The following is a 10,928-nucleotide window of genomic DNA, read 5'->3' as shown; positions in this document are numbered from 1 at the left end:
TCGACTTTAAAAAGAGGAAAGATAAAATGATGTAGAAAAAAAGACCAAAAAAATTTATCCATACGAGTCACTCTCTCAATGTCACACTTAAAAGCAAAGGTGCACTGTAGGTGAAAATGATCACTGCTTTCTCAGCTATTCATTGGGTTTGTTCTATTTCACTTCAGAAAACGAAATTCAGAAACAAATTTAAGAGAAACCTCATTGTATGCTTCTAACATGGGGCTTAGCTTTGTATATTCTCAAACAGAATGAAAATGATTCTATTTACCTATTTTTTAAAAAACAATTTTAATTCCTTTAAATATAGATTTGTGGGAGCTTATAGATGAAAGTAAAGTAAAAACAAAGCATCATTGCATCTTCTCATCTCTGCCTCAGTCTACACAAGTCTGAAACCATCAGCATCTCCTACACTGATTTCTAAGGCCTTGGCTTTCATAAGTTGGCCCTAAAGAAGCCGTTTACTTGCAGAGTTTGCCTTCCAATTGCTACTGCTTCTGCAAATATATTTGTGTGCCACATGTATCTACTGCAGGCATATATTTGTGTTCTTTGAAGACCTTGGAGAGCTCAACAAGGTAAATCTTAAGTCCTGTTGTTCAAAGAGCACTGGAAATGATAGTGGTGCCCATGCACAGCCAAGCACAGGTAAGAAGTTACCTGTGGGTTTCTTCAAGCTGTTTCGAGGCCGAGCGGGCGTGGGGCGTGGAGTCTTCATGGGGTCTCTGGGACCTTCTTGGCAGTCTGCTCCTCTAAAGCCAGGGCAGCACTTCCATTCCAACTGTGTCACCTGCTTGTACTTGGTGACATATCTGGGTCTGAAGTTCACGCGATACCTGCGTAAGAAAAGGGTGGTACCTCTCTTCACTGGCTGTTGTAAGTACCTCTGGCCCTCCCAGAGCTGGACCCTAATGAAGAGGATCTAGGACACTCAGGGTCCTGCCAGCTCTCTCCAGACTGACCTTGGGCTCAGCCAAAATCCTATTGGCCTCTATCCTCCAACGCTTAGATCCACCTGCACCTGCCTCCCCTCCAACTAATAGCCTGGGAAAAGACAACTTAGGAAAAACTTGACCCCACAATTCTCATTGGATGTGGATGTTTTTCATAAACTGAGCTTTGGTTTCACCAACAAACTTCTGTTCTACAATTCGCTGCTTTGTTGAGATGTTCTCAGGTGTAACTCAGGGTTGTTGTATGTTTTGAAGAAACATCCCTGGCATCCTTGTCTCCCATTGCATCCAGGTATTTATCTCAGCACCCTCTTTCCCTAAAACTAGCGAAGGTAGCAGGCTGGGAGCCTTTGAAGACAGCTATTTGTGTTCAGATCTCTTTAAAGATGCCCTATTCATACAGCTAATTAGCAGAATTGGACCATTCAAAATTTCCCTTTAAAAGCACACATTCCCTTATGCATTTACACATCACGTAGAGACCTTTGTGACAAGCTATAAAGTCCTCCAGACCTACGACTGGGCTTGGGCCTAGAATAGACAGTGACTATCCAGCAGCTCCTGGGCACTCAGAGGGATGGCTCCAGATGTGCAGCACCCTGGTGTCCTGCCTCACAGCTCAGATGCAAGCAGGCTCCTTAATTTAACCCAACTTCTATTTCTGGCTCAGAACTATGAGTCTCCTAAACCTCATCCCTTTTCATTTTGAACGCCAGCACTAGCAGCTGGTTGTCTTTTGGCAGGCCAGTTTCCAGAAAGAAAGAGGCTTTGTATCACCTCCCCAGGGTTGCTGTATGCTGCTGGGGTGTGGCGGGGTTCAGGCGGACCAGCTGCCAGGTGGCCTGCAGCCCGTGCACCGGCCAAACAACTTCCCCTCGGGCACCAGCCTTGTGGCAGGTGGATTTCAAATTTAGGTTCCTGAGAAAATTACAGATTACTACATGTAATGAACCTTTGGCATCTTCCACGAGGGTCAAAACTATGTCATCTAAAACCTCAAATGTAAGAATCTACTCTGCTACCAGGACAGGACAGGTGTCCCTTCAGAACTCCAAGGGATCCCCGCTGACAGCGCTGCCCCAAGTGTTAGGGTCCCAACACCTTTCCCTGACCCTGCTTCATTTTGCCTTTAAGGCAGTGGTCCTCACCTTGGCCGTGAATCAGAATCACCACGGAACTGTGAAAAACTGCCAATGCCTGGGTCTCACCCTCACAGGTTCTGATTTAGTCTGCGGTAGAGCCTAGGCATATCAATTTTGAGAAGGTCCAGTAGGAGTCTTTTTCAAGAAGAAATGAAGAGAAAGCCCAATTAACAGAAAAGAAAGGTTACTCAAGAAGTGAGGGATAAGGAGGAGGGTAAGACCTCTATCACAGGCGCTTCATTCTCTCTCATTCCTACCACTTTCCCCACCAGGGCCCCGCCATTCAGATCTTCCTCCTTTCGCAAATGAGAAAATAAGAGTTTCATGGCTGCTAAGTGACTTGTCCAAGTTCCAAAGGCCAGGAAGGGCAGGGCTTGGATTTAAACCCAAGTGGTCTCCCCATTACCTCACACAGCCTTCCAGCATGCAGAAGCAGCGAGTCTCTCGGGCACTTGCCCTAAATTTGAAATAGCCTCACCCATCCAGATATGTTCTAGATGGACATGTGAGTAAGAAAGTAGCCACCGTCCCCATTCAGCAAACATTCACCTGAGCATCTAATTCAATCCAGGTACACACAAGCCCTCGTCCCCATACCAGCCGTCTACCAAAAGAATCCTTTGTGTAGTCCTAGAAACTGTAAAAGAGAAAGAAAAACTCCACTTCATTGTTTTGCACGCTCGAGTACAGCATAAAGCTGGAAAAATGTGTAATCTCAGAAAAACTTGGTTCCTCTGAGCATTTAACATCGAATGTAAAAATGTGTTTGCTCTTGGGTTTTGTTCACGTGCCAGCAGATGACAGCCCGTATTGAACCCTTAGACATGGCTGAGCCGGGACTGGGAGAGCAAAACCAGGCTCGGATGACCTGGGAAGAGGCCATTTCGCCCTACCCGGGGGGGGCCTTCACCCCTCACTGCTGATCTGGTTGTAAGAAAGTTCTTGCTTTTCCAACACACTTCATTCTTTTCTTTAAAGCCAGTTATATTTCGGAGCCAGCTCATAACTTAGGAAAGCTCCCTGGAGTTCTCGCCGTCCTCTCCACCCTCACACACATTCCCCGCTCTCGCCCTTCCCCTAAGCGGCGTGCTGTTAGGGTTTCTGGTTTCAGGCAATGGAGTTCAGGTTGACAGCATCTCTAAGTTTTCAGGTCCGGTGTGTGGAAGAGGCTTTCCTGGTGACAGCTGGAAATGATCAGGTGGCCACCTCTAATCGTGGGAACATTCTCATTCCCTCTTCTCTGTGCATGACACAGATCCCAGAAGCAGCCATGGGTCCTCAGGCTTCAATCTGGGGGATGTAAGGGGAGGAGCTAGGGGTTGTCCAGCCCCAGAGTCCTACTGGGATTTTCCCCTCAGAAATGGGCTTTCTGCTTCCGTAGTAGCCAGCTGGGAGGGTTCCCAGAGGATGGGGAGGAACCCAATAAGGTTTCCAGACCCCTGCCCCCACTAGCCAGTACACAGAAAAACATCCTGGCCAGGGAGCTTTACAAAAATGCCTAGGCCTTTGCTCCCCCCCGCAAAATTCTAATTTTAATTGGTTTAGGGACAGGGATACCTATGCATCTGTACTTTTCAAAAACTCCCCAAGTAACTGTCAAGCTTGGCCAGAGTTGAGAATTATAGCCCCAGACCCAAGGAACCCAACACCCTGGGAGCTGCCACCTTGGAAGCAGCCAGGGCTGCACCATCAGGCAGGGAAGTGAATGGAACCAAATCAGTCCAGGTGTTACCGGGGGGCCCCTGGGCTGTGAGCATACAGAGGTCCTCAATAAATACTTACTGAATCAATTAACTCACTGCACCCAGCTGGGGGCCACCAAACCCAGGGAACGACAGTCAAAGGGGTAGTCAGGCGGAGCTGGGAGAGCTGCGGGGCTGACTCGGAGTGCAGCCTTGGCCCTCATTCTCGTCTTGGTGGGGACTGTAACAGCTCCTGTTCCTTGCGGAGCCCAGTCCACAGCTGCCTCGGACACCCTGGGGCGCCTGGGGGCTGTGGCAATGAGCTGCTCCACCACCTGAGCCTGCCCCGACCCCTGCCTCAACCATACCCACATTCCCCAACTCTTTCCAAAATCTTTTTTGGAGTGAAACAAGTGTTCACCATTTTTATCAGTTCAGCCTCTGTGTTAAAGACACCAGATCAGCCCAAGGAAATTCTAAAGAGAAGGAAGGTGGCAAAAAAAGGATTGAGAAAGTCGAACCAGAATTCAGGGACCACATGACCGTAAGTGACCCTGTTGAACAGGATGACAAAATGACTACCTCCATTTGACATCAGCCCACAAAGACTCCTTCCTACTGATTCAAGGTGAGACCTCTTTCCTAAACATGCTCAGCTCACACCCGCATTTGCTTGTTCGATGTTCATCTTCCCTGCAGGGCTATTAGGGTGAGAATGCCTGCAGGTTTTATTCTCTACATCCCCACTTTTTAACACAGTGTCTGTCCTATTGTAAGTGCTCGATAAACAATTATTAATCAATCGACAATTGATTAATCAAACAATAATTAATAAATGATACTAGGTCTACTTTTGACAAGGTTTTAGGGAGTCCAATGTCCGTATTAAAAGCCCCAGAGTTATCCTCAGGTGTAACCCCGGGCAGATGTGAGTTTCTGACTATTCTCAGAACCAAACAAAACTCCAGAGTTCTCTGGTCATGACGAATTGGATAAGAATCACACACCAGGTGACCTATTGCTGCGCTGTCCTATAAAGTAGCCATTATCCACATGTGGCTATTTACGCTAAAACTAACTAAAATTAAATAGAATTAAGTATTTAGTTCCTCAGTCACACTAGCCACATTTCAAGTGCTCAGCAGCCACATAAGGCTTGAACATCTCGATCATCGCAGAAAATTCCACTGCACAGGGCTGAGAGAGTCACGAGATTGTCAAGGGAACGGCAACGGGCACACATCTGTTCATCTCTGGATTTCTATCTCACATCCATCCGTCCATCTCCTCCCACATCCCCAGAGGTACAAGTAGAACATTTCTCTGCAAAATAACCACACATCGCTGGCAGAGGATCATCTAGGCAGCTGTTCCATGAGGTAAGGATCATTTCCTGGCATTTAGTATTTACCTTAATTTTAACACAGGCACTAAAATTGCACAAATCGAAAGCCCAGTGCCCCACTGGGGACACTCGCTTGACCGGGATTTCTCCCCAAAACAGACTTTCTAGTAAACTCTCCTTCTTGCTTGCCCCAAAAACCTGGAGCCAACTCTTCTTGCTTCATTCCACATGTGTGGTTCTGCACAGTACTGACTGGAATGGAACCGTGAAGAAGGAAAAGGAAGCCAGAAAGAAAAAGTGATTCCCTCTGGTAAAGAGCACTGTGGGCCTAGAAAACTAACTGCCTACCTAGGTCAAGGATGCTTGGGCGAATATATTTCTGAACTACGAAATGTATCCAATGACTCTAAAAATCAGATCGATGAGCCCTGATTAAAATCAGATCACAATAGAGCTTTGTACACATTTTTAAACGACAGATCCTGTATCAAAGCAATGTGTTCAAAATGAAAATGTATATATAAAAGACTGTCTGTTTCCCAGTACAAAGGAGATATTTGCTGGAGAAACCACAATTGTAAGCTGCTTATTTTTCCGTTTCCTCTTGAAATAATTCTCCTTATGTACTTACGGTGGTAAGTTAGAATTCAAAACCTAAAATCTTCTTCACTTCTCAGTAGTTTGCCCTGATCGCACGATGTAATAAATAGAAGTTTTCCCCACCATTCTCCACAATTTAGCACCCCACTTAACCCAGAGGGCAGAGCAACTCTACAGTCCCAGAGAAAGGTGTTTGAAGAAAACCACGGTTTAAAGAAAACTGCAGTGGCTCAGCTGCAAGGCTCAGTACAACTGGGCAGCACTGAAGCTGTCACTTAGACTTATTTTAAGAGCAGTCAGTATCCTCCTTCTGACAAACTTGCATTGCTAAAAATGACATCATCCCCAAGTGCAGGGCACGTCCAGATCATGAAATACAGCTTATGCATGAGTTCCAATGAGTCTACATTCTTAAGATTTAACTGCCTCCCTTTGTGAGATACATTACAAAACTCAAGCCTGTGCCGTGGCAGTGGGGAGGAGGGCCCAAGGTGTGGGGCGTCCCCCAGGGCCCCAGCTAACTGTGAGGGATTTCTGCAAGGCTGAAAAATCCATGATTAATGAAGAATCACATTCTCTCAAAGAATTCTTTTGGGAAAGGCCATCGCTGCTACAGGCTGTTTTCCCCAAATAAATTCTATACTATTGCATTCCTCAAACTCACACCATGTTTGCTGCCTCATTCCTGGAGTCAGAGTCACAGAAGGCTCTCCTCCCGTCACTCCCCATGGACTCATGCTCAATGCTCCCAAAGTGCAGGCCATGAGAACATCTGCTGGCCTCAGCCTTTCACATGATGCTCACCACAAATATGATTATCCGTGGTATGGGGATCCAAATCTTTCCTTTCAGAGCTACTGAATAACTCTAGTTTGATTATTTCCTCTTTTTTTAAGAGGAAAAATTATTTCCTCAAATTCTCCTGTAAAGTCACAATAATTTCAAAATCCTTTTTTCCTGTGTTTCTCTTGACTTGATTTGCAACAACCACATCTCCCTCTTAAGGAGGTCGATCACTCTTGGCTTTCTCCTCTTCCTCAACTCCGCATCCTCCAGCCACTCTTCAACTTGCAGAGCCCATCTAACATTCTCAATATTGCTTTCTGATGCTAAAAGAGAATTGGCTATGACTTTCCATCTGTATTTATTTCCGACTTTTGGGTAAAGACCATGGAAGTTGGCAAGCTCTTACACAGACCACACCTGTAACTTGCTGAAAGTCACTTAGAAACTCAGATGACCCAGAGACAATATGAGTTTCTCTGCAGATATAAAAACATTTTCTTCCTTCGGGCCAATTCACTCTCAGTTAAAAAAAATAATCTGGGAATTGAAAACAAAGAAACACTTGTATTTCTTTTCTAATTTATGACCTCAGTGGGGGGAAAAGGACCAAAATGTTGCAGCATAGTTACCTATTCCTCACGTTATCCATGCTAACCCCATATTACTTTGTTTTTTAAATCCACACTTAACACAGTGAGGTGGACACGTCTCAGTCACCTGCACTCTACTTAGAAGGAGAGTGGTTTTTCTTTGGAAGATGCTGCCACACTCCACCCCACCCCAACCCACACCCTTAAGGTTCACACAAGTAGGAATGGGGGAGAGAGCTGCTTAGGAAGACAAAATGAAGTTGTTTGCTTATTTGCTTTTCAATGGGCGGAGCGGGGGGCGGATAATGGAGGAGTAGGCCATGGGGTGGCGGTGGGGAACTTTAAGAACACTTGGGGTGTCCAATGGACTTTTAAGGTTAGTGATATCTGCAATGTCCTTAAAGCCATCTATGTTGCTACAATCTTCAGTACAGTCCTCACTGCTGATGCAAGCTTGTGGGACTGGATTCTTTTTAGGGAACTTGGAGGTATCGTATTCTTTACCTTGGTCAACCCCATGGTACCCAGGTATGAAGGGGCTATGGGACAGTATGCCTTAGGAATTTTCCCAGACTATAGGAAGGCTTGTGGGGGTCCATAGTTCCTGTAAATTGAGAGGTGTTAAAAGAAATGTCTAGGCCCAAGAAGGAGCTGCTGCTGCCAGAGGTATCACATCAGCAAATCAAACTTGTGTATTCCTGCAAAAGCTCCGCTTGACCAGAAACACCGTATATCCAGTCAGCCAATCCCCAAATGCCAAGCCAACTCTAAGCTCTACATGTATTTCCTTGTTCCTTGATTTTTCTAAATGAGGTCAGATATGGAACCCCAGCCAATCATGTCGTTTCTGCACTGCCTCTTCTAACGCTCTATAAAACTCACTTCTGCCTATGAAAATAAACAGAAACCTCATTTAAAATGGAGTTGGGAGGCTAGAAAACTCACATGTGTCACCCAGTGGACACGACTGACCCCACAGGAAGAGACATACCTTGCATCTCCAACAGGAGGTGATATTACTTTACTACCGCGGCAGGAGGAAGAAAAGAGTCCTCCAGGCCCCGTGACAGCTCAGTTAATGGGAGACCACCATAACTCAGCCAACGAGAAGTCACTGTACTTCAAACTCAGTTTCCTTCCATGGACTCTTTGTTTACAAGAGCCTCTCCAAAGTCCCTAAAAGAGTATTACTCTCCTTTGATTCTCTGAACCTGAGGTGGTTCGCCTTTATACCACATGTCCCGAATTGCAATTCTTTGTTGTTCCAGAATAAACCCATTTTGCAGGAGAAATATCTGACTATCTGTTTAAGGTCAACATGTCCAAATCCCTAGGGAAGCATGCTCTGCTCCTGTGAGGTCCTGTACTAACTCCCCTGACCCATGGATTGCTTTCCCTTGAATAAAGGACAAATTCATTACTAAATTGGATAATTGCAAGGCGTGGAGACAAATATATAGACTTTGATATGAAGAGGGGCCAAACCGACATCTATTAACAAGCTAAAAATATATACAGCTTGCTTTCCATTTCTTTAAAATTGTGCTTATTTTTTAAGAAAAATTGCATAGGTTGCATTATTTTGTTATTTTATTTAAATAAATAAAACATCTAAATCTGTGGTGTAAGTAGTGGTTCCCAACCTCCTAACAAGCTGGAGCGTAAACTGGCCCACTACTCAAAGACTTCACTAAAATTGCCTTCAGTTTTTTCCAAATAAAATACATAAGCAAGCATGGTATTTTCAAAGAAGCCACAAAATTAATCTTTAAAATAATTCACTATATTTTTAGTATTTAACTTTCTCAAAATGCGATTCTATTTTTGGTCACCATGTCTTCCCAATAACACTAAACCATTCTTTACAGTTATGTCACTTGAACCTTTACAAAATAAAGCTGACTCACATCATAGAGAGTCAATGTACACTTACATCTTGGCAAAAAAAAAAGAAAGTTTAAAGGTTACACCAATATAGTTCAGGAATCTAAATTACATCATTACTTTGGTTGCTTCAACTGGAATCCACCATATCCAAAATCCCTCTTTTAGCTGCAAACCACTTCATTTTCATTTAGTATTAACAATTTTTTCAAAGACTATATATGTATGTCACAATTTCCATTTTAAAAACATAAACCATGGACAGTTGTTCAAACTTATGGTCTCCGTGACTGAAAACTGAAAACTGAACTCAGCACATGATTCTTAACAATGGGAAGAATGACAAGTTAAACACACATGCTCTCCCAAAAGTGAATCTTAATGTGAACTATGGATTTGGGGGGATTATGATGTGTTCATCAATTATAACAAATGCACCACTCTGGAGGGAGATATTGATAATGGGGGAGGCTGTGCATGTGTAGAGGCAGGAGGTATGTGGGAAATCTCTACACTTTCCCCTCAAATTTGCTGTGAATCTTAAACTGTTCTTTAAAAAAAAAAAAAAGCCTCAATAGAAAAATAAACAACTCATATGCTCTTTTTTTCATTCATTCAGCAAACATCCTTTGGTTACTGACCAGGTGGTACCCAGGCACCACACTATGGCTTTCCTTAAGCCAACAGTATCCAATAGGAAATGGTCATGCTTATGTGGAGACTGTATGGAGAATAACATCCAATTCTTTGTCCACTACAACAGTGACCATTCTAGTCCCAACTTAGCCAAAGACCAATTATATCAGATAAGACTCCAAAATTTCTCTAATCCTGTTTCCTCAAAAAAAAATTTTTGGATTTATAACATTTGCCCCTCTTCTACCTCCCAAAGATTGGAAAAACAAAATTAGAGAAAGCTGTGAAAACTGTGAAACTTAAACTTTATATAAATGAAACTTATAAACAGTGGCAAAAATTTGCATTGACTAAAAATATGTGTTCCTTCTGTAATAATGGACTCAATTGCCCATATGAAAGCTTATAGTTGGTTTATAGTGGTTTCTGATCACTGAAGGTAATGAATAATGAGATCCTGATTGTCCCATGGATAAAAGCAATCCTGCTATACTCTCCAAACGACAGTCCGTGAACTAATTTGCCTTCCTTCAAATTGCATGGTCTTTTTTATCAATACTCTTGACAACAGACCACACAGATCGCTGTGACAGATCTCTACATATCCTCAGAACCTGTGCAGTGCTGTGGTACGTGAAGCTCAGAGACAGTTACCTGGCCATTCAAAATGGGTTGCTGCTTTTCACCTTCTCCGCAGCCTGGTCTGCTTCTCCCAGCACACCTACTGAGGTCCGGCATGGACTGTGGTCAGTCTCCCAACAAGGCCCCTTTTACCCACCTCGGGCCCACCCCGTTCTCTCCCCTTGCAAACCTATTTTGTACACATTGCCAGACAAACACCTGAAAGCATACCTCTGATGGGGCCCCAGGTCAGAAACCTCCCATGACTTCCCTTTGCCTAAATGATAAAGCCCAAACTCTCAACCTTGGTTGTTCTGGGTTGCACTGCATCTCTTTCCCCATAGATATGTTGGAGTCCTTACCCCCAGTACCTCAAAATGTGACCCTGTTTGGAGATAGGGTCTTACAGAAGTAATCAAGTTAAAATTAGGTCATTGGGATGGGCTCTAATCCAGTATGACTGGTATCCTAATATAAAGAAGAAGATTGGACAGGGAAACGCATAGACAGAAGACGTGAAGAGACAAGGAAGGCAGCCATCTACATGCCAGGGAGAGAGGCATGGAACAGATCTTTCCCTCACAGCCCTCAGAAGAAACTAGCCGTGTTGACACCTCGATTTACTCTTCCTTGTTGATGTCCCACCCCTAGGCCCTTCCTCATGCTCTTTCTTGGCTTAGGCTGGG

At 44.2% G+C, this 10,928-nt stretch overlaps 1 protein-coding gene across 1 annotated transcript in view; it reads right to left on the bottom strand.

The window, feature by feature from the left end:
* The window catches only part of EMILIN2 (elastin microfibril interfacer 2), a gene marked incomplete at its 5' end in the record, with an annotated part of 42,634 nt that overhangs the window by 28,183 nt on the left and 3,523 nt on the right, over positions 1–10,928 (bottom strand). The window contains one exon of the mRNA XM_023530845.1: positions 664–839. Coding sequence (XP_023386613.1) covers positions 664–839 — 176 coding nt within the window. The remainder of the gene's footprint in view (positions 1–663; positions 840–10,928) is intronic.

The sequence above is a fragment of the Pteropus vampyrus genome, unplaced genomic scaffold (genome assembly GCF_000151845.1).
Source record: "Pteropus vampyrus isolate Shadow unplaced genomic scaffold, Pvam_2.0 Scaffold55, whole genome shotgun sequence".
NCBI lineage: Eukaryota > Metazoa > Chordata > Mammalia > Chiroptera > Pteropodidae > Pteropus > Pteropus vampyrus.
This window is presented reverse-complemented; position numbering and strand designations above follow the sequence as displayed.